Consider the following 24,569-nt stretch of genomic DNA (forward strand, 5'->3'; position numbering starts at 1 on the left):
AGTAGGAAAGTAAACATAATCCTATAGTAGTAGTAAACCTAATCCTAATAAGGAAAGGAAATAAAGTCCTAATAAAATAAAATAAAATCTTAATATAAAATTGACAATCAGCGGGAATCGTGGCAATCTTTCCTTTTGTACTTCCATTGTTTGAGAATAGCTAAAATTCTGATCAAGCGGCGCTGCTCCAATATTATTTTTGATATTTTCTTTATTTTCGTTTTTACCGAAAATAAAGATAAATATCGTCCTACATCAGACACCCCCACTTGAAAAAAACTCGTCCTCGAGTTTTCTGTGGGACATGGCACATGTGGCTCCTCTGAAGAAAAGTACTTGGAGAAATCTATATAGATAGAATCAAGACATGATTTTTCCTTTTCGTCTACTTCCACCAAAATTCCTCCAACGATTTCTTCTTGGGTATCATCTTCAACTTCATTGTTTTCTTCAAAAGAATCGTCAATTTTTGTGATGATCGTGATGAGTTGCACATGTGGTGTAGGTTGCATCTGTGGTAGAGGAAGTTGCACTTGTGGTGGAGAAGGTTGCATCTGTGGTGGAGAAGGTTGCACTTGTGGTGGAGGAGGTTGTAACTGTGGTAGAGGAAGTTGCACTTGTGGTGGAGGAGGCGGTAGCTGTTCCTCCATTGATGTAGTCGTTGGAATCAATGATGGTGGCTGCACATATGTTTTCTCAGATGGCAACTCCACTTCTTCAACCAACTTAACATCTTCCACAACTTCTTCACCATAATTAAAATTCTCTTCATAGGTGAAGGGCCTATTTGGAGAGTTATGAAGATGATTATGGACATGACGAAAGTGGCTTACGTCATCCTCACGGAATCGGTCAACATACAGATATCGAACGGGTTCCCTTCGGATCCCATAGTCATCTGGTGGTAGGAACCGGGCATTGAGTAACCGCTTCATCTTAGGCCAAGATGTCACGGGTCTTTTTCCTTCCCTGGATCGCGAGAGCTTCAACCATTCCCACCAAGCGGATGCTCCACCTTTGAGCTTATAAGCCACCAACTTCACCTTCTTTTCTTCCGGAATACACATGTACTCAAAGAATCTTTCTACCTCCATTATCCAGTCAAGGTAATCTTCAATGTGAAGATAACCATCGAATGAAGGGAGATCGTTATTCATCCGGTACTCCCGAGTGTCTCTGTGATTCCAATGGGCACGCATCTGCCTGCGTTCAAACGACTCCCACAATTGGCGCACCTCCTGTTGCATCATCTGCGCTGTCTGCTTGAGCTCTTGGAATTCGGTTCTCCAAGGAGCCTCTGATCGCTTGATGTATCGCTGGTAGTCGGATCTCGAAACAACATCCCTCTCACGAACGGCGTCGTTATAGAAGTTGTTGTTGTAGTATAAGTTGGCCATCGAATCCGGATAATGCCGGCTCGGATACCCCATGAATTTGGCTTTCGAAAGAGCCCCTCCCCTACAAGCGGCGTTGTTGGAGAAGTTTGTCACCGTTGCGCTGATTGGCCATGATCAGGATAAAGCCTGCTCTGATACCAACTGACGTAGCGGAAGACTAAGGTAACTAATCAAAGAGCAGCGTCTTTGATTCTGCAAGGAGAAGCGTCTTCGTCTTCTACCCAAAAAGATAAAAACAAGCCCGCAGGCTAAAAGAAGGATAAAACTCCGCAGAGTATTTGAGAGAGAATTCTCTGATTTTATAATAATTCAATTGATTGAGTTTTACATAATAGGCAAGCCTATTTATAGAAGAGAAATACTTGTAGAGAAAGTAAACCTACTTCTAGTAGAGAAAGTAAATCTAATCCTAGTAGAGAAAGTAAATCTAATCCTAGTAGGAAAGTAAACATAATCCTATAGTAGTAGTAAACCTAATCCTAATAAGGAAAGGAAATAAAGTCCTAATAAAATAAAATAAAATCCTAATATAAAATTGACAATCAGCGGGAATCGTGGCAATCTTTCCTTTTGTACTTCCATTGTTTGAGAATAGTTAAAATTCGGATCAAGCGGCGCTGCTCCAATATTATTTTTGATATTTTCTTTATTTTCGTTTTTACCGAAAATAAAGATAAATATCGTCCTACATCATGGCTCCATGTTGGGTTATAGGAATCAAAATAGCAGCCGTTCCCCGGTCTAAAGAATGATGTGTTCATGTACCCATAAGATTGGTTAGAAGTTTGTCTCAGTGTAGGACATTTTCTAACATGGTGATAAGGGTCGTGGCAACATGAACATGGTCTACGGGGTGTCGAAATGCCGCCCCACATGTGTGAAAACAAAAATAAAATAACAAAAAGAAGTTAAAATTGAAAGGGAATTAAAAATAAAAACTTACTAATATACAGACTCGAATGACCCTGCATGAAACAAAAGAAAAAATTAGATCTATAATTAGTGCAGTAACTGTGCTGCTCTATGGATGTGCGATCGATTGCACCATGAGGTGTGCTCGATCGCCCTGGTTGGGCGCTCGAGCGCACTTCCAGAGGCAAAATAGGAACTGCGGAAAAAACAGAAAATAAAATAAAAACGAAATTAAAATAACACAATTAAAGGAAAATAATTTTAAACAAAATTTGCCGCAATCCCCGGCAACGGCGCCAAAAACTTGTTGTTACAAATACCTACCTAAATTAATAGGCAAATAATTGTATGTTTTACCTGCAAGTGCACAAGGTCAACATAGCAGTATATGGTGCAAGTACGGGGCCATTTCCATGAGGATTGCTAAATTTTGCTTAAAATTAATTTCCATAGTAAAATAAAACAAAGATTGGATTTAAGTTGATAATAATAAAAAAGGTAGGTCTTTGATATCCACCACTAATTATATTTAGATAATATATCAATATGCCAATGTTTTGATCATGTCATGTATATCTAATGTTTGTCAACCTAAGGGAATGGGTGTGATGAGTGCCAAATATTGTATATTTGGGCCTCTTAACTTATGTTTGTTAAGCTCTTAGCTGTATTAATTTCTGATGTTTTTGGTTAGTTTTAGTGTTTTAGTGATTTGGAGGTTGTTAATCGAAAAATGTGGCTTTAAGGTGATATTTACAGCTTAAGACACTTCATGGAGCATTGGCAGCAAATTGGGATCGAGCGATGATTTTCACCCGACGAGTCCCACTAAAAAGGTCATATCTTGAGTTGTATAGCTCGGATTGAGGTAATCTTGGTGTCATTGGAAAGCTAACTCGAAGATCTACAAATTCATTTTTCGCAAGAGTAGGCAAATTCTGACTGGAAGTGCGCTCGAGCGCACTCACGCCCTGTGCAGCAACAAACTTGTTGCACGAGTGCAATCGAGCGCACCTAGAGTGCGATCGACCGCACTCGGCCGACCTGGCAGCGCTGAAACCCTAAAATTAGCTTATAAATATCATTATTTTTCATTCTAAACGTACGGAGGCGCGCCGGGGGCGCCGTACTTTGTCAATTTTCGACTTCTCTGAGTTTTTGGAGCTTTGAACTCCAGTCCCATTGTAAGTTTTATTTTTCTCATGATGTCAATTCAAGTGTTTATCGTTTTTGTTATCATGAGAGGCTAAAACCTTCAACTAAGGTTGAAGATAAAGCCTCGTCATTGATAAACATACATGTCTTGTCGTTTTATACATACAATGAGACTATATTATGAAAGTGTGGTTCAAAAGTCAATTCAACAGTTTAATTAAGTTTAATTGATTAAATGTTGGTAATATAGTGTTGTTCAAAAGCCAATTCAACACTTTAATTAAGTTTAATTGATTAAATGTTGGTAATATAGTGTTGTTCAAAAGCCAATTCAACAGTTTAATAAAGTTTAATTGATTAAATGTTGGTAGTATACTCATGTTCAATTTAATATTCGTTGTGTTTCGTTCTGGGGTACATCGAATGATTGGATTGAGACTAATATCCATTGTGATCTACGGATACAGTGGATGATTTGATCTCAATTAAATATTCGTTGTGATTCTTTGAACGGATGGATTCATTGAATGATTTAATTTGCATGTTTACAACTTTTGAACAGTATATTTGGATTGAATTGAATATTGTATGCATAAAACGTAAGACATGTTGTTTGATTTGGCGAGGGGGATTCTGAAAACCTTAGTATCCTTTTTATCTTTTAATTATTTCATTTTGTTTCGGTTTTTGTTTTCAATTTCACTTGCACGACGAACTTCGGAACTAGGTTAAAATAGAATTAGTTTAGATAAGAATTAGTTTTCACGACACGACTCCCTGTGGATTCGACCTCGCACTTGCACATACACTTTACTGCACACGACTCGTGCGCTTGCGAGTACAATTAAATTTGTACATCAAGGTGTATACTCCTTAATCTTCTCCTTGGAAAAGTGTGTCTATTCTAGAGGCTTAAGGGTCTATTTATAGGCCTTAGGAATACTCTAGAAACCGTAAAAATCGTAAGGTTTGAGCCCTAGTTCACACTAAGTTACAAAACTTTAAAAGTTGCACTTTCTATATCAAGGTTGGCAGCTGTCTTGGCCATCACGCACGGGTGCACTTGATCGCAGCTCCCTTGCGATTGATCACACTACCAGAGCCTTCCATATTCTCAAAATAGCTCTTTTATGCTCAAGACTTCCGAAATTGCTTCTTGTTCTTCCAATGACCTACAAAATCAAGGAAAACACATAAAAAAACTAAAATGGCATAAATTAGCTAAAACTAAAGGATTAAAATATGTAAGTTAAGGGCTAAAAATATGAATATTTTAGCACTTAACAATCATTCTACCGGCGTTTCATCAAAGGCTTTAGCACCATTGTTACTCCCATGACAGAATGCCTTAAAGGAGGAACGTTTAAGCCGACAGAAGAAGCCCAAAAGAGCTTTGAACTTCTCAAGCAAAAAGTAACAGAGGCACCAATCCTTATGCTTCCAGATTTCTCCAAAGTATTTGAAATTGATTGCAATGCTTCTAGTCTAGGAATTAGTGGTGTTCTCAGCCAAGAAGGCAAACCAATTGCCTTTTTTAGTGAAAAGCTCATTGACTCCCGATAGAAGTATTCCACCTATGACAAAGAATTCAATGCTCTTGTTCGTACCTTGGAGCATCGAACACAGGCCACTAAGCATAGAAAGCCAATGGTTTTCAAAAAAGGATATTTGGTATGGATTCATCTTCGAAAAGAACATTTTCCAACAAAACGACAATCTAACCTCCTAGCACGAGCATATGGTCCTTTCAAAGTGCTCCAACGCGTTGGAGAAAATGCTTACAAGATTGAGCTCCCTGGAGAGTATGGTGTATCTGCCACTTTCAATGTATGTGACTTAGCACCATATGAAGAAATTGAAGAGACCACGGACTTGAGAGCAAGTCCTCATCAACCGGGGGAGTATGACACAGGTGTGTCCAACAAGAGTCTATTAACAATTTCCCCAGCTTCAGTCCAAATAAGTCCACAAGCCCAACAGAATTACAAGGCCCATATTGAAGAAATCCTACTGGAGTCTTGAGAGTTCTAGTGAGTTCAAAAACATCATAGTCATCCATTACTTCATCATTTCGAAAACATTTCTAGGTCTAACTTGAAGTTCAGACTCTTATCTTTCCAACCAAAAAGGTTTCAAATCATTTGGAGGCGCATGCCAAAAGTTATGACCGTTTCAAGTGGAGTGGTCAGCCTTCTCGAGATTATGCATTAAGGTGGCTGTTTGTCCCCCTGTTCGCTGCCCCACGAATTAGTGATTGTTTTCTGCCATTATTACTTGTTTAACTTCATTAGATGCTTATCATATGCTTAAAGGGTTGTTCTAAGCTTATATAATACTTGTGTGTATAAGTGTAGGTCAGACTAGAGTATTGTGTTAAAAAACCAGCCTTTGGCTTTTGAGAGAAGATTCTCCTTGTATCTTCGTATCTCTTTGGTGTGAGCCTTAGAGTGTTGAGTGTTCTAGTTTTGTATCCCTTGTTATAATCCTTTGGGTGGTGATATTCTATATCCCTTTGGTGTTATCTCTTGGGTGGTTTGAGTGTGAATTTGTGTACTTGTTTTCCATCTCCATTTTTGTCTGGTATCAATTGTCACAACTGAAAATTTTGGAAAACATTGTCAATTAAGTGATAGTTTGAGAGGTATGTGCACTTTACCCTAAAAGAATAAATTGCTATCTTATAAATGCTCAAATTGAAATTGAAATTTTTACATGCTTTTTAAATTTCAAGGAATGCCCAAAAAAAAAAGAAAAAAAAGGAATATCAAACGTTAAAATAGGTGTCTACAACCAATTCCACATGCAGCATTTCTTCTGCTTCCACATACAGCAATTCTTATTCCACATACAGATTAGTTAGAGACTAGATAAAATGCATAGAGTCCTACAGCTACTGCTCATTGATAAATATTTTATTATTTTTCATGTTGCTATTCAATTGTTTATTATTATTATTTTTTTTTTATCTTTTTCATATATATAATAAAAAAAAATTAAAAAAAATATTTTCAAGGAAAATATTAGGTATTCACCTAGAACAGCTACACTAAGTGAACGAGAGAGAAAAATCCAACATTTCCTTACTTTGAAGGATGTAAAAAAAAAAAAAAAAAAAGAATATAGAATTTATTAGAAAGTATATATAAAAAAAGGGGTTAATAACTTTTTTGGTACTTGGGTTTTGAGGTTTTTTAATTGTCCCCCTTAGGTTTTAAAGCATGACTAAACTAGTACCTCAGATTTCGAATAAACCGAATAGCCACCTCCGTTAGTTTTCATCAATTCCCCACTAATGGTATTCCACATAATTGCCATGTAAGCACTGTATATTGCGACACGTGTCCACTTTTTTTTTAAAAAAAAAAACAAAAACTAAACTACACAGTAAATCCACATCGGAATCCCATTAAATGAAAAATCACCAATTATTTGACATTTTCCCCTTAGGGTTCAAACTAACCGGTTTTCCCCAAAATTTTATACAATTTCGATTTAGGGTTGTTGGATTGATTTCCATTTCAATTTCAATTTCACTTTTGATTGGAAGTAGGCTGGGTTTGGTTTTCGATTAGTCTAAGTTTGAGTTTGAGGATTATTGTGGGTGGAATGGGTCGACTTAGGGTTGTTGGATTCCCATCGGTAGTCTGGATTTGGCTTTCGATTGGTGGTAGTCTGGGTTTGGCTTTCGATTGGATGTAGTCTGGGTTTGGCTTTCGATTGAAGTAGTTAGGGTTTGACTTTGAGGATTATTGTGGGTGGAGTGGTCTGGGCTATTGTTGAATCGCAACGGGCGGCCTGATTTGAGCACGTTGGCAGAGACCTTGTACGGGAGGAGTAAAATGAGACCACCTAGGAGAAATAGAGCTCGAGGTATGTACTTTTGCTTTGCCAAACAAAATTCCCGACCAGTGGGACGTTTTTTTAATAGTATTTAGCATATGCAATTGAGAGGTTGCATTCACTTTTATGGTTGAATTTTTTTTAGTTGTCTCTTAGTGTAGTACTTTTTGTCTGTTCCGAAGCCCAGTATAAAGTTCACCTTTTTTTACATCGAAAACTGGTTCTTGTGTTGTGTTGTGCTGGTTGTCAATGAAATATTGTTCGAGTTTGTCTGCTTTTGAAGACTTCTTTATTGTTGTGGGGTTGTATAGTGGGTGGCTAATGTTTGAGTTTGTCTACTTTCGAAGACTTTTTTTTATCGTTGTGGGGTTGTTTGGTGGGTGGGGACAGGGGCATATCTAGGGGGGTAAAGAGGGGGCATATGCCCCCTCTCGACCCCTAAAAATTCTCCTTACCTCTTGGTAAAAATTTTTCTTATGCCCCTCAGCCGTGTTAATGCCCCCTTTTAGCCATAAGTATGCCCCTTCGGCCATAATTATGCCCCAGTTATCAGGGGCAAACGATTGATGTAGTGTTTCTGCTACAGTTTTCAATTACATGATGTTTTAGGTTTAGGTTAGAATGTTAGATGAAATGAGGAAGAAGATGATGGCAAATTGACAATCATGCCCTTTAATTAAACACATCGTTTAAATAAGTGACCTTTGGACTGTTTCTAGGCCAATTGACAATCATGTCCTTGCTATTTGGACTCTTTGTGAACCAGAACAAAATTTTAGCTTCTTTCTTTTTAACACTAAAGTGGGCATTGGAAAGAAGAAAAAAAAAACATCAATGGGCCAGTGGATTTGGTTGAGAGTCTTGAGACACCAAACTCTAAAGACTATAAAAATCCAAGCCACTACATACTTCAAACATCACAACACAACATGATTAAAAACAACAGCCTTTTCTCCAAATAAATAAATAAAGCAAACAAACAAACAAAAACCAAAACTCACACTTAAAAAAAAAAAAAAAAAAAAAAGCCTAAAGTTTAGTAAATATGTAATCTAATTTTTAGATTTAGATTTAAACTGTTCTTTTCAATTGATTGTTTTAATTTTTATATTGCTATTAATTCAGTTTATTCTTGATAATAACTTCAACAAAAAAATTGAGGGATGTAATCATGTAAATATGTAATCAAATTTTTAGATTGAGATTTAAATTATTCTTTTCAATTGATTGTTTTAATTTTTATATTGCCATTAATTCAGCTTATTCTTGATAATTTTTTTTTTTATATTTAATTATTTATGAATTTATATAGTTTTTGTTTTATATTTTAATTGTATAAATATGTAATTGTAGTTCTCTGAGATTATAGATAAAAACAATGATTCTATCGAGCTCCAATCAAATTCTAAACGACCTCGTTTTGAAGTAGATTTAACAAATTTGCTTGAAAATCTTGTTTAAGAAAAAAAAAAGTACGATTATAATCCTAGTGATAGAGACCAAATCCGAAGAGTATATCTAGAAATAAGAGCTTGTCATTTTTTATATTTAATTATTATTTTTAATATTTTAATTAATTTTATTTTTTTATTCATAAAAAAATGCCTCCATGAGTGAAAATCATGGATCCGCCACTGGGTGGGGACCAATGTGCATGATAGATGGAGTTGGTACGTAGGTATGTAAGTGTCTCACATGGCCATTATTTTGTTCATGCAGGATCACCACTGACAAGATCCATTGATCTCGTTATTTACCATCATGGATCATTTAGTAGACCACGTATGGAGTATGTAGGGGGGGAATTGATGACTTTTCCTGACTTAGATATTTTCTATGTTATGCTACTCAGACATTACAATCCTACCTTGGTTATTAGTATGGAAGGGTGCCTTCTCTCTATTACAAGGTTGATGATAATGATGAATTTTGTGGACTTACGAGGAGAAATCATGTCAAATAGATGTTTAGGGTGGTTGAATGCGAGTTCAAAAACTTTCATGTGTTTGTAGATCATGGAGATGTAGAAGTTGGTGAAAGCGAAGGAGATGTAGGGTTGAAGGATGTAGTTTTTGTAGTTGAAGAAAAAAAAATGGAGTGGTAGAAGATGATGGAGTTATAGATAGTGAACAAAGTCTGGCCATTGTTGAAGTTGTAGACTATAAAAATGATGGAGTTGGAGAAGTTGATAAAAAAACTGATGGAGTTGTAGAAGAAGGTGTAGTTCGACCTAATGAACATAGTTGGGCTATTATTGAAGTTCTAGCTGGTTGTAGGATTAGTGAGAAAGATGAGGGATATGGAAACGGATTTGTGAATTATGAGGATACTTATGAGTATGAAGAGGTGCTTATGAACGAGGTCAAAAAGGAGAAGGTTGATCAAACTGTGAAGCAGATAAGAAAACAAAAGAAGCAGCAAAAGAAGATTGAGCAAACTGCCATGGATAAGAAAAAGGAGAAGATGTAGTCCACGGCTAGGCAGTCCACAGCTATGCAGTCCACAGCCAGGCAGTCCAAAACAAGGCAATCCAAAACCAGGCAATCCAAATCTAAGTAGCCTCCAAGTCATGGAGATGAGAAGATGAACATGATGACGTAGAAATTCAACCTCTTCCATTAGTTGATTTTGAAGATACTGATGGAAATGAGGACATTTATGTCAGAAAAAATGAAGAAATTCTACGGGTGGTTAGGAAGGCTGCATCAAAGTGGTTCCAGCAATGGGGTGTATCATCGTCAGCTTTTAAGGAGGTTAACACTGGAAATGGTAAATTCAAACAACTGAATGAAGAGGGTGTTGAAAGTCTTGAACTATGCAGTTTAGAAAGTGAAGATGAGGGTGATGAAGGTACAACCAAAAGAAAAAGAAAAAGAATGAAGTATTCGGAATGGCGTGGGTTGAAGAACCTCAAAGAGAAGGTAGAAATATATGTGGGACAGTTATTTGCAAACCCATCGGAGTTTAAAGAGGTATTACAGCTGTATGCAGTACATAATTCATTCAATTACACATACGTGCATAACGAGAAAAATGGCGTTTCAACCCATTATAAGAAAAATTGTGGATGGAGAGTATATGCGTCATGGAAGAATAACACCAAATACTTCCAAATAAAGACATTATTTGATGTTCATAACTGTGGAAGTCATTATTACAACAAACAAGCTTCAATCAAGTGGGCAGCACACCGATACATTAATAGCTTTAGGGATCAAGCTAATCGGAAGGCAAGTGATTTGAAAGAGGCGATTCGAAGGGATTACAATGTGGAGATGACTTTGCTTGCTTTCTACCGTGCCAAAAGAATGGCATTGAAGTTGTTAATCGGGTCGGATGATGAGCAGTACAAACTTACAAGAGCGTATTGTAGTGCAATACGTAAGTAGAATCCCGGTAGCTCAGCTTATATACAAAGAGATGGTGTATTCTTCCAAAGGATATATGTTTCCATAGCTGCTTGTAAGCGGGGTTTCTTAGCTGGATGTAGGCCGATGATATGTGTGAACGCATGCTTTATGAAAGGTCAGCATAGTGGCCAGCTACATGCTGCCATTGCACGGGATGGGAATTATGACATCTTCCCAATTTCATATGCTCTATGCGAGACTGAAAGTAGAGCCATATGGACATGGTTTTTTAACACTTTGTTGGAGGATATTGAGAATCCAAGGGAGCACACATGATCATTTATATCTGACAGACAAAAGGTAATAACCTGACATCCTAATTGAATGAATATTATTAATTTGTGAGAACATTAATATTTAACATGTGTTAATTAAATTGTGATCTTCTTACACAGGGACTGATGGAAGCATAGAGTATTTGATGCCTGATGTGGAGCACAAGTTATGTGTTAGACATTTGCATGTGAACTTCAAGAACAAGGGTTACAAAGGCAAGGAATACAAGGATGCATTGTAGGGTGCAGCTCGAGCATCAAATGCAAATCAATTCAAGTACAACATGTCTGTGATAAAAGGAATGGATATTGCAGCCCATGATTATATTGTGAAGGTGAACCCAAAGATGTGGTTAAGGCATGCTTTCAGAGAGTACAGCTACAGTGACATACTTCTGAATAATACAGTTGAGACTTTCAATTCATGGGTACTTGAAGCTAGAGATCAATCCATTCTTACTGGCATGGAGATGATAAGGCGGCAATTGATGAACCAGATTAGCCAAAAAAGAAATGGAGCGGCAACGTCAACCAATACTATTTGCCCTAAGATTGTGAAGAAGTTAGACAGGAACAAGTCAGAGGCTATGAATTACATCTCCCACTAGAGTAATGACTTGACATTTGAGGTTGACCACAGTCATGATGCTAGGAGGCTTGTCAATCTGAATTTAGGAACATGTGGATATGGCAGGTGGCAGTTGAATGGGATTCCATGCCCTCATGCTTGCTATGCAATATATGCAAATAGGGAAAGTCCAGAGAAGTGTGTAAGTAAGTGGTACTCAAAGGATACATATAAGAAGCCATACGCATTTAGCGTTGGGCTAATGCCTGGCCCTAAAGATTGGGCTATTCCCAGTGATGAGGAACCCACACTACCACCATTACCCAAAAAACAATGAGGTAGGCCGAAGAAGGTGAGAATAAGAGGAGCTGATGAAAACGAGCCTAATGAAAGTGTTAAGGTTAGTTAAAAGAGGTATGATGTACGGTGTGGAAACTACAATCAGCTGGGCCACAATGCTAGGAGTTGCACCCAACCACAGAATCCATAGGAAGATATGGCCAAAGAAGGCTAAGAAGACAAAGCCGAACACCGACACTGAGGTGAGTTTGTACATAATATTCTACGGTAGTTTGACATTTGACATTTTAAATATTTTTGAATTAAATTAAAGTTTTTTTTATTATATGGTGTGACAATGAGGTACCTCACAGACAACTCATGCAACAAACATACCCCAACAAGCTGCCACCCCGAGTGGACAAAGTAGGAGTCCCATCAAGATTGAAGGTAGAAAGTCAGCAAGGCTACAATCAATGTGAGTTCCTGAATTTCGTTTGTTGTGTAGTAGATTGGACTGCCATATAAGGATAAATTGTGTGCATGGTACTAATTGTATTGCCTATGTTGATGCAGGTTAGGCCATCACAGCTAGTGGGGCAACACTAACCTCATCCACTACCAACACAATTTAGGCCAACACAATAGGGATTTTTGTGAATACAAAAATTGTGTAATTTTTTGTGATCTTCTTATGTGATGTCCAACATTAACAAAACTTACTTGTTATGTGATCTTTTTATGTGATGTCCAACATGAGAGTACAAATATGCCCCTTATGGTTTTTTTGACAATGTGGGTTAATGGACATTTATGCCATATTTGTTTTGTTTGAATTTATGGCATAGTTGTTTGTTTGATGTTGGGATGTAGATATGGTCCAGATTGTGAACGTACTTGTTTATTTTTGAATGTACATGATATGGTCCATCTTGTCGAAATGCAGTAATACAAGTACTTCTCTAGTTGGAATTTATGCCCATTCTTTCAAGTTTTCAATTAGGTCTTGTTGGATGATAAAGATGCATCAAATGTGTTATTAGGTCTTGTTGGAAGATAAAGATGCATCAAAGATGCATAAAGTTTTCAATTCTTTCAAGTTTGCAATTAGGTTTCAAACCAGAAACATTTACAAATAACTCAAACACAAGACACTTTTTCAAACAAAAAACAAAAAATAAACAACTAACAAGCAATGCTTTTTTAATTTTTTAAAGCATTAATGCCAATCCACTAACATAAATACAACATTACCAAAAAAAAAAACACATTACAAAATACAATATTAATCCACTTACATAAATACAACATTATAAAATACTCATTTACTTGATTATTGCAATAATGTCAATCAACACAATTATCAGCCATGACAACAATAAACCAAACATGAAAAATTTTTCTCTTGCCCTATACATATCCTTCTCATTTTCTATGTAGGCAAGTATTTCCAATTGTTTATCATCATCCTTCTCTAGCTGATTTACCCTTGCAATGTAACCCTCACGTTCAGTCTGAAGGTCATCACGTTCACTCCCAAGGTCTTTCACCATTGCCAAAAGATGAACATTTTCATTCTCCAGCTCTTTAATCTTAACCAACAACGCATGAATAACTTTCATACCCCTTTCACAAATTAGTTTGTCCATCAATTTGAAAAATCGGCATGCTACTTTTCTCTACATATTTTATATAAAATATCAATCAAACCAATACACACACCTTCTACATGGTCATTAACACTTCAATTTTGAAAAACATCATGTGTGTTGATGTAAAACAGGTATAGATTTGTGGTGCAATGAAACTACTCACGCTAGAATCATAGTTAGCACAGCCCCAAAATCTGCTTCCAAGGTTTTCTGGAGTCCAGGATGTCTTTAAAGGTGCAGGTAACGAGCAATAACAAACCAAGCACATCTGAGTACAGTCCACCGAAGTACACCTAGATCCAGATGATAACTTCATATGCTGCTCCTAATGAAAATAGCGTGAACCCTAGCTTAATTTGGGTATTGTAATCACCAAAAAAACCAAAGGTGGAATTTGGCTTAAGTTTGAGTACATACCTTATCCAAGCCGAGAGAAGGTTCTTTTCCATTGAGTGCCTGTTCTCGACCTGATGATATTTTCTTCTCTGCGCCTTCCAATGCGAGTTCTCACTATCAACGGAGATCCCTTACGCGTGCAACACGAGCGTCTGCGTCTGCTAACCAAATTGAAGCTCGATTTGGGGACAAACGTTTTAAGCTCGATTTAACTGGGTGTGTAGCTGTGGGTTGACGAAGAAGAAGGAAAGGATCGGAAGGAAACCTAGCTCGACATTCCCGTACCTACCTACATGTGAGTCTGATTGTAGCTCGTGGTCTAGGGTTCATGTGATTTAGAAGCAAATGAAGAGGGAAGCTTCGGGTTGAAGAGAAAGGAGATGAAATAATTGGTGATTTTTTCGTTTAATGGGATTCCGACGTGGATTTACCGTGTAGCTTAGTTTTAGTTTTTTTTTAAAAAAAAAGAAATAAAAATAAAAGTAGACGTGTCGCTATATAAAGTGCTTACGTGGCGATGACGTAGACTACTGTTAGTGGGGAATTGATGGAAACTAACGGAGGTGGCGATTTGGTTTATTCGAAAATCTGAGATATTAGTTTAGTTATGTTTTAAAATCTAGGGAGAAAATTAAAAAACCTAAAAGCCTAAATACTAAAAAAGTTACTAATCCTAAAAAAAAAATCACCAGCTAAAATAGATATTTATATTTTACATTGCTAAAATAGAAAACAGATGTAATCAGAAACTTGTATGTAATCAAGGAGAAGGCTCATTCCAAAGAGAAATTCCTACATAGAAGAGAAACAAAAATTTTCCTTTCACTTTACCCCTGCAAATCCAAGTATTCAATACGAGTCCAAACAAACCCAGGAAGATATTCAGGAAAAAAAAAAAACACACAAAAGCTGAGGAACAAAAAAGATTCATTCAAGGAGAAGACTTAGTAGCACTCCTAACAGAATTCCAAATCTGACCAAGAGCCCCAAGAACATGAGGCATGACACTCCCAATTCCTTTCAAGGCGACACCAGAAGCAACCCCAATGGCAAAAGTCTCTCCATACCCAGGCTTGGAATCCACTTTCATGTCAAGAATTGCGAGCCTGCTGTTGGTGGCATCGATCTTTCTCGAGGTCTCAGCCATGAACTTGTCTTTTCTGCCTCTCCCGGAGGAAATGACCCTGAAGAGGGCGTTCTGGAGGTCTTCTATGACCTTTATGGAGGCTTCATTGGAGTCGAGCCCTTGGGATTCATAGTGGGATACCAGCTCTCCTGCGGTCGGCAGCTTTTTCCTCTGGTTGTTGCCGCTGCTTTTCTCTTTTGGAAGTGCATTTTTTGGGGTTGGTGGTTGTTCCATTTGCGATCAAAATGAAGAAATGAAAGGTTGGTGCGAATCCTGGTGTGGGTTTTTTTGGGGGTTTGGAGGAGAGGGAAGGGGAATGGCCAAAACCCTAGAATTGGGGTTTTGGAGATAAGGTGTTGCTGCGAGATAGGGGGGCAGCAGGAGGATTCAGGAATGGGAAAAATTTGGGCTTGGGTATTTGAGGTGTGGGCAAAGCCGGCTATAATTGGACTCTTTTGTCGGTCTTGCATTTAAAAGAGAAAAAGATGCTAGGTTTCAATGGGACAATTAATTTAGCTCTTGATTTTTAATTTCCACAATTAGCTTTTTAGGTTTTTCTAATTTTAAATAGGTTCTTTTATTAATTCATAGAGTAATTAATTAGCATTATGTCACTACGTCAAATCAATCCACTAATGTTACTTCACTTCCATTTGAAGACGGATTGAGAGTATTCATTTAGTACATTTAGGAAGATAATAGTCTTTTTTTAGAGGGGTAAATTTTTTGAACAAATTTGTTCTCCTAAATGCACTAAATGGATACTCTCCATTTCATTTGAAATTGAGATGATCATTTTCCCTTGCTTTTAACATGTCATGTATGAATGAGATGTTTCACATGACACAATTATTTTAAATTTTATATATATATATATTTAAAAAAAAATAGAGGTAGGCGGCCTTGGTGAGGGGGCCGCTCTTCACCAAATGAGAGGTGGTGACTCCTCCCCTATGAGGGGCAACTTCTCCTCACTGGAGTGTCTTAGAGGGAGGTGCAACCCCCCTTTCCAGTTAGGAGTGGCTGGTTACATCTTTTTTAAAAAATATATATTTGTAATTTAAATTAACTATACCATGCGGCATATATAGTTGACATAGTATATGCTAAACAAGAGCCAATAACATTAATTGATTGGTTTGCCATGACTGTCGTTAATTAGTTTAACTAGCTGCTACAATATTTATCAAATTTGTCTAGCACTATAGCTCAACAACGCTTAAGCTAAATAAATAAAGTTAATATATATATATATATATATATATATATATATAGCTAAATTTTAACTAAATACTTATTGAATCAGATGTGAATGCTATAAAGCGTAAAAATTCCTAGGCTAAGCAGTGGATTTTAAGGTGCATATTCAATGTCTGACATTAAGAAAGTTGAATTCCCGATAAACTAACCCCCACCCTTACACTAGGGTTGATATTTCTTTTTGGATTGGCTTTTAGCTTATGTAAAATAATTATAACATATTTTAACGGTTTAAATTTAATTTCAAACTTTTTATAAAAAAAGAAAGAGCAAAATTAAATTTGGACTATTGATGTCGTAATTTTTTTACTACGCCTAAGCCAAGTCTTTGCAAACAACTATTGGATCAATAATCTAACGTAGCACCAATTAGCAAATTTTTCTAATTAAGTCTTTTTTGTTATACGGGTTCGTGTGGCAGACGTAAATAAAACGCAAGGAGGATTATTTATATGCAAATATAAAAAAATAATGAGATGCATCAAATAATTTGTATTAAAGAATGCTCCAATATTTGAATGGCATAGCTTTGAGCGTAAATATCCATTTTAATATTCTTACCTTCTAATGAACCAATTCAAATGATCACGTCCCGAGCTCTAATCCACGAGCACGCATTTGTAAGAAAAGGGTTGAGTGAGCATAGAGGCTTGTCGGGTGGTCCGACGGGAGGTCTTCAGTGCCCAAGTCAGTAATTTTCTAGAGATGATGAATTAGGGTGAGAAGTGAGTGAGTGTCCCATACCTCGATCGTGAAGGTTTGCATTTTCTTACGCTCATGGTTTTTCTCCTCTTTGCATGAGTTCTCTCGGGTGTGATCTCGTGATTGTATAGTATTATGATCATATTCATGGGTGTTATTTAATTACTGACTAAAGGCACATCTTCTACTAGGTGTTAACTTTCGGCATAGTTTAGTATTCTTCGCAAAATAGTAATTAAATGCACCTACTGCTGTTGCAGGGTCATAGGGTGTGGCGCGCATTGTTCCCTAACATACTGCTGATAATCTTGAAAATACTTGAGGTTACAATGGTAAGCGGGGATTCCTTGTGGTGTTCTTTCTTAAGATCGTCGGGCATTTGGGTCAATGGGGTTTGTCTCGAGCCTCTCTGAGCCGGCAAGCTTAGCAGGCTTGGTATCAGGTATATGAGTATTAATGCTAGCCTGCTAGGTAAAGAAAACAATATATAATAACTATAAGGGTTAAATACTCCAAACCCCTTTAGGGTTTTTTAACTTTATTTTTTTTCTCTTGGGATTTCATTTTTATCACAAGAGGTCTCTGTGGTTTTGATAAATGACCAAGTTAGTCCATCCGTTGACCATTAGGACTGACACGTGGATCAATCAGATGCTGACATGTGGCACATACTTAATTTTTTTTTTTAAATTAAAAAAAAAAATGTATTTAAAATAAAAAAAAAAGAAAAGAAAGAAAAAAAATTGGTAATAAGTTTTCACTCCCTTTGTCTCCATAAGGGCCGAATCAATTCCCTTTAAGATACCTGGGTATTCTAAACCACCCCCAAGCATCACTGGGTGGCTCACCCACCACTGAGTTTGGGGTGGTCGAACCCCCAATGGCGAGCCACCCCCAGTACCCATTGGGGGTGGGTTTCGGCCACCCCCAACCACCAGGCCACCCCCATGGCCAAAGGGACCCCAATTTTTTTTCCTTTTTATTTTTTTTTAAATTTTTTTTATTTAAAAAAAAAAACATTATTTTAATTTTTTTAAAAAAAAATTTAAAAATTAAGTAGGTGCCACGTGTCAGCATCTGATTGGTCCACGTGTCAGTCCTAACGGTCAACTAACAGATGGATTAACTTGGTCATTTATCAAAACTACAGGGACCTCCTGTGATAAAAATGAAACCCAAGAGAAAAAAAAAATAAAGTTGAAAAACCCTAAGGGGGTTTGGAGTATTTAACCCTAACTATAATAATGAGATGCATCAAATAATTTGTATTAAAGAATGCGCCCAATAGTTGTACGTCATGGCTCTTGACTACAAACTTCCATTTTAATATTCTTACCTTCTTAATGAAAGAATTAATTTATTTGTTCTTGTTGTCTATGTTTTTTTATTTATTTATTTTATTTTTTAATTATTGAAAGGCAGTAGTAGATAACCAAAGTAGCTACTATGGTGAGAACCATACAGGAAAAGCCTAAACGGTAAAAATCACAAATGCTCTCTCAAATCTGAATGAACCATAACATGACCTTGCCCCATTAAGAAATTAATAAGACCCATAGTGATTTACGGTAATCAGACAAGAAAATTGTCATTGCAAGATTCAAGTGTATGCCTTAATATACGTTACCTAATAACTTTCAAGATTTCTTTAAAACCACTAAACTACCAACCTTGATGGTTTGTCTATGGTTATAGCTACTAAGTGTCCCAAAGAGTGGAAAGGGCACGAAATGCACTTGGGGAAAAAGGCATTAGCCATAATTGTATTCTCCCATCCCAAGTTCTCTATCAATAATAAGCATACGTACAAGAAATAAATATTCAAAAGCCAATGGATCATTCTAAGGTTAATAAATGTGAAAGAAGAGAATAAACAAGGAATGGAAGCTGAAACAGAAAGGCCTCTCTCTCTTCCTTGTTGAGAAAAAGAAAGTTGGAAGTGCAGCCAGCAAGAGAAAAAGGACTCGAGCACCCAGCTTTAGAACAATCCAAACGAGACCCAAAAGAGAAAAGCTAGTCACTTTTTTTCTATTTTATAATTTTAATTTGGCTCCTAATCGATTACTAGTTAAATTACCAAGCAAAATGCAATACACTAGGATCTTATTGAAGAAAAGGTTCTTTCAACATAGCCTTAATTACTTCCTTCAGCTCAAGCAGCCAAAAATGGAACAATGAAGTTTGAATGTGGATAACTCCAAACATACACCAATATTATTTATTTATTTTTTTTATTTTTATTTAAAAAAGCTAACCATTTGAAACAAAAATGAGGAGGAGCATGTCTTACCTATCACTATTACTCACGCACCCTTGATATACATGAATGAGTACCTATCCGTATATTTGCATAATATCTATTATGTATTCAAGGGAAATGGGTGCTGTATGCCGTTGAGACCATAAAAAGGGGGTGAGCCTGCAATAGTTAATAGTTAATAGGTATATAAACAAATGTCACAGAAAGATTGGAGCCATTACAAGCGTAATTGTCGCAAGCATCTTTATGAGGACATGAAGGGAAGGTCCGGCGGTGTCTTTGAATGGATCTCCCACACTGCAGGAACCATCAAGTGATCCATGTTACTTATATTTAACAAAGAAAGAAAAAAAAAGAAAAGAAAGGGACATTGTAGAGGCTAAATGTTTGGCATAAACCTTGAGGAGCCTAATTTCTTAAGCAACTACACAAGATCCTTCAATTTCTTTTTCGTATAATACTGTTCATAGACCGAGATCCAAATGGAGCCTAAGAGTTACTAGAATGGGAGTTACAGAGTTTTCCTTCAACAGTTAAACCACGAAAGGACAATCTCCAATTACTACCATTACCATTGGTACTAATCCTATATAATGACAACAAATGCAATGGCAAGAACAATAAGGAAAAAGGGAACATCAACAAGACTTACGTATCTCCTGTAATTGCTGCTTTATGACAATCGCTCCCTTTGCCTCCGAGAGCCCCTGTCTCTATGTACTTCTTTGCGTTATCCCAGGCACCACCTGCTGTGTTCAGGAAAAGAGCCATAAGAATTCCAGACACTGTTGCAAACATCAGCATGGCGGCCACAACTTTAGCCCCTAGTAGAGGATGCCCTGTATAGTAACCCAAAATCCGGAACAGGAAACCTGCAGGTGATATGAGCAAACTTCAGAGTCCATTATATGGGATATAAACTTATACAACAGATCGTGCAAAAGACGAAGTCATTAATAGGTATACACCATAAAAATAAAAACTAAATAGTAATATAGATCAACAAATTACTTTTCAACATATGGACTACTCGAGTGGATATACAGCATGTTTAAATTTTAAAATGATACTGCAGCCACCACCACCACCACCACCTGCCACAACCGCTATTGCTACTACTAATTCCATCACATGGTACTACTATCAAATCACCCTTCCAAAATAGAAAGGTTGATTGCAAATGCTATGCATTAAAAAAATTTAATTAAATTAAAAAGGAAATAAAATTAACAGCTTTCTAAAATACCCTTAGGAGGACCAAGAATAAAAATTCTTGCTATCAGTATTCTCTAGGGAAAGGAAGGAAAAAAGCAGGTTCAAATTTGAAATTGGCTGGTTCAAATTTAAGGTAATAGAAAAAAATAAATTGATAAATGCTTTTATTTCTAGAAACTCCCATATATTTTAGGACAGTCAACAAATACAAGCATCCCAGCTATTTTTGGAGTGTATATGTGTTGTATTCTTATACTACTACAAGCATAAAAGTGGCAGTAGTAGTAATAATAACAACAAAATAAATGCCAACGATTATAAATATTAAATTAGAAAACCATTAGGCCAAAGAATGTGCGAGTATATGTCATTACATCAACAGCTGGTGTTCAATTCGTTAGCCATATATGAATCACATTGTAGCAGCTCTTACAGCACTACTTCACACCGCATCCTCAGAACATGACACTAACTGAGGCCCTAATGATAAATCTTCAATATAAATTGCGAAAGCATGTCTTTTCCTTGAAAGCAATATATCATCCATCCTATTAAAAATCATGAAAACTTGATCATATTGCATCACATAATCAGAACTATGCAATACATTACTTCCACATTACAATGGAAATGTACTGCACATTCATTATTTCTTTCTCTAAAATCTTTTGTTACAGCAACAATGGTAAAAAGCTATGCACATGAAAATACAGAAAAGGCAACAACGTGACAAGAGCAACCCACCAACAGCTATAGGTGAAACAATAGCCAAAGCACCAGGTTTTATCATCTCCCTCAGAGATGCAGATGCTACAATGGCAACACAACGGCCATAATCTGGTTTCTCCGTGTAGTCCTGCAGCAAGAAAGTTGAAACAATATCACCACCTAAAACACATGGTTAAAGTACAATGCACAAATTACTAAAGAAATTTATGCTCACCATTATGCCAGGCCTCTCAATAAACTGCCTCCTTACTTCCTTAACAACTTCTTGAGCAGTTCGGCCAACTGCAGCACAGGCCCAGGCGCTAAATAGAAAAATAAGCATGGAGCCTAACAATCCACCGACAAAAACTTCTGGAATGGCAATGTCAACCTGAAAGCCAATTTGGAATTGCAAAACTAAGACAGGATGCAACAGTACTTGAAACAAATGCCAATAGCTAATAGTGGAAGTACATTTTCCCTACCTGTTTAAAAGGTTCCTGAGAAAATGCAGCTACCTCATCCATATAAGCACTAAACAGAAGGAACGATGCAAGTGCTGCAGAACCAATGGCAAATCCTTTGGTGGTAGCTTTAGTGGTGTTCCCTACTGCATCGAGAAGATCAGTGATCTCTCGGACACTTTCTGGCTGTTAGAAAATGATATATGCTTAGCTTGTATATTGAGAGGGGAAAAAGCACAATTTTCTACATCATTTGAGTCAAAGTCTTAAAGAACTCATCACTTAAGGCTTACCTGCTGACTCATTTCAACTATTCCACCAGCATTATCCGCTATTGGACCAAACATATCCATGGTAAGAACGTAGGCAGCAGTGCTGAGCATTCCCATTGTAGCTACAGCTGTGCCAAACAGCCCACCAGTTGCATTTCCAGCTTCATCCACTAGCCCAGATGTACGACCTAGCCAGAAAGCTGAAACAATAGATACACTAATGACAAGAACAGGAAGCGCAGTTGATTCCAGGCCCAAACTGACTCCAGCAATTATATTAGTCCCGTGGCCTGTGGTGCTTGAAAGTGCTAATGTGCGTACAGGCTCATGCTTGTAGTCAGTATAGTACTTGGTGATCCAAACAAAAAGGTATGCCGTAATGATGCCAACCAAACCACACAAGGCAAAGTTGAACCAGGCAGAAGGAGCTCGTTCAGTATAAAGCAACCAACGGGTGGACTGTAGAGTATTTCACACCAGCAGAATAATCATGTATCAGAATGCCAGCAAATAAATAGCAAAATATAATGTGGTTATTTCTGCTTGAACAAATACAGATCTACAGCCAAAATGTTTCTAAATGATGAAGAATATCGAAGTAGGAAATGTTAATTAGCAATTGTAAACATTGGAAAAAAAAAGAGTTAAAAAAGAATTTCCTAATTATAGATGAAATATTACCAAACCAAAGGTCAGAACAGCTAACACTATTGTAATAGAATATCCTTTCTGTAGAATTGACATTGGATCTTCAATAGGAGACTTCGAGCCAGAGTCCCGTGTACCCCTGATTGAAAGTATTCCAACTGAAGAAATTACCAGGTCAAAAGAGTGAACAACAAGAGGAAACAAGATGAAGCCTGAAGGATCTGCATAAACAAATGGATTATAGGTGAGCCAATTTAGCACATACATATATATAGAAAAAGGTATGACTACACACACACACACACACACTACTTGCCTTCAATTTTACACTGCTGGGCCATTGTTGCCCCAAGTATCATAGCGCTAATTATTTCAGCTGCAATACTTTCAAAAAGATCAGCACCTCGAGCAGCACAATCACCCACATTGTCTCCAACCTTAATTGAAAAATAAATAAGTAACTATACAACCAACAAGAATGCAGATAATCCCAAAGAAAAGAAGGTTACAGGAATTTTAATATCAAACTTCACTCAACAACAGCGAAAAGGGATTAAACTTCACTCAACAAATTAATATTTTCTATTTTAATTATTTACTTATGAAAACCCAATACCTAAAATGAACAATTCAATGCCTCCAAGCCTACACCTTGCCTCAAAGGCCGTAAAATGCCTTGACTTTCACTTATGCCATTAAAATATCACCATGTATGTGAAGAAAAAGCTCAATGAACTTATAACCCCTGAAACATTCTAGTCAGTCTAGAATGAAAATGAAAATTTACAGAGTTACAATAGCAAGCAGAAAAAGTGAAACCTTAACCTTAGATTCAAAATAAATTGTCCTCGCACATCTAGTATACCCCTACCAATTTACTTCCAGCTCAATTTTTACTAAGACTTGTCATCATATATGGGAAATAGCTCGAAAAACGCACAGGAAGTTTGTAACACCCTAGGGTAATTTTGGTAATGTTATTTGCTGTTATATATATATATATATATATGAGTAAAAGAATATCATTAAAAGCGCAACGGAACAACTCAAGCACACACGAAGTATACAAGAAAAACACCAAGCTAGCAAGCGGGGAACAAGTCAAGAAAATTATGAAAACTAAGCACATTAAAAATTAAGTGGCTGTCCAATGAAAAAGAGTTTTGGAAAAGAAAGACTTAAGTTCCGCCACTGGCCTCTCATTGTTTTCAAAACCTCTATCATTCATTTTCCTTCAAAGATACAACAACAGGTAAGATGAAACCATTTTCCTCACAGTTGTGCTATGAGGACTGCCTCACAACCCTCTCCAACAGACAAAAAGGTCTACTACTCTCGGAGACATGACCAAAGCTAAACCTAACATGGCTGAAAAAACGCACTCTACAAGGCACTAGTGATCTCAGAATGGAGAAAGAGAGATTCCACACTCTTTCACATACAACACCAATAAATCACAATAACGTGTTGTTTCCTAAGGTTGTCCATTGTGATGATCTTCCCTAAGGTGGCTGTCCAAACAGAATATGACACTCTCAAGGGGGCCTTATTACACCAAATACTCTTCTTCCAAGGAAAGGGGGTGATATCATGAGATACAAAAATGTTATAGAACGATCTAACGTCAAACTTCCCCCTTTTGGAGGGAACCTAAGGGGGCCATCACTGCCATATTTTCTGTTGTCGTCAGTGGTGTTAGTGTACCCAACAGAACCACAATAGTGGCTGCTGTGATTTAGTTTTTGATGCCCAGTATAGAAAACTAGCTCAGGGTGTTTGGTTGGTGTAATCAGTGTTGTTTGTGATACTCATCCCCGTCTTCGGTGGCCGGAGATGCTCGTGTTGGTGGTTTGAGGATTTTGGTCGCAAGTTGGATGGATGTTGAAAAGTTCGATTGTGGTCGTCAGTTGGGTCTATGGCCATCGCCATTGTTGTCGACCATGAGGTCTGGTTGCTGCCAGTGAGGTTTCAACAAGTTATTGGAGATGAAGATCTCCATTTGGTTGAAGGTTCTCTCCAATTCAGATTAG

General features: G+C 37.1%; 2 protein-coding genes across 2 annotated transcripts; both read right to left on the reverse strand.

Moving 5' to 3' along the window:
• Positions 1-14,688: 14,688 nt before the first annotated feature.
• LOC132188387 (uncharacterized) lies at positions 14,689-15,444 on the reverse strand. The gene has a single exon (XM_059602821.1). The coding sequence runs from the start codon at positions 15,242-15,244 to the stop codon at positions 14,816-14,818; it is 429 nt and encodes a 142-aa protein (XP_059458804.1). The 5' UTR covers positions 15,245-15,444; the 3' UTR covers positions 14,689-14,815.
• Positions 15,445-19,176: 3,732 nt separating this feature from the next.
• Positions 19,177-22,976, reverse strand: LOC132186806 (pyrophosphate-energized membrane proton pump 3; the record flags this gene model as incomplete). The annotated part of the gene is given in 8 exon segments (XM_059600870.1): positions 19,177-19,529; positions 19,885-20,104; positions 21,192-21,303; positions 21,391-21,546; positions 21,641-21,805; positions 21,913-22,350; positions 22,573-22,760; positions 22,856-22,976. Coding segments are annotated over 8 exon segments (1,500 nt in total), but the record flags the coding sequence as incomplete, so codon positions are not given.
• Positions 22,977-24,569: the final 1,593 nt, after the last annotated feature.

This window comes from Corylus avellana, chromosome ca7 (genome assembly GCF_901000735.1).
Source record: "Corylus avellana chromosome ca7, CavTom2PMs-1.0".
Lineage (NCBI taxonomy): Eukaryota > Viridiplantae > Streptophyta > Magnoliopsida > Fagales > Betulaceae > Corylus > Corylus avellana.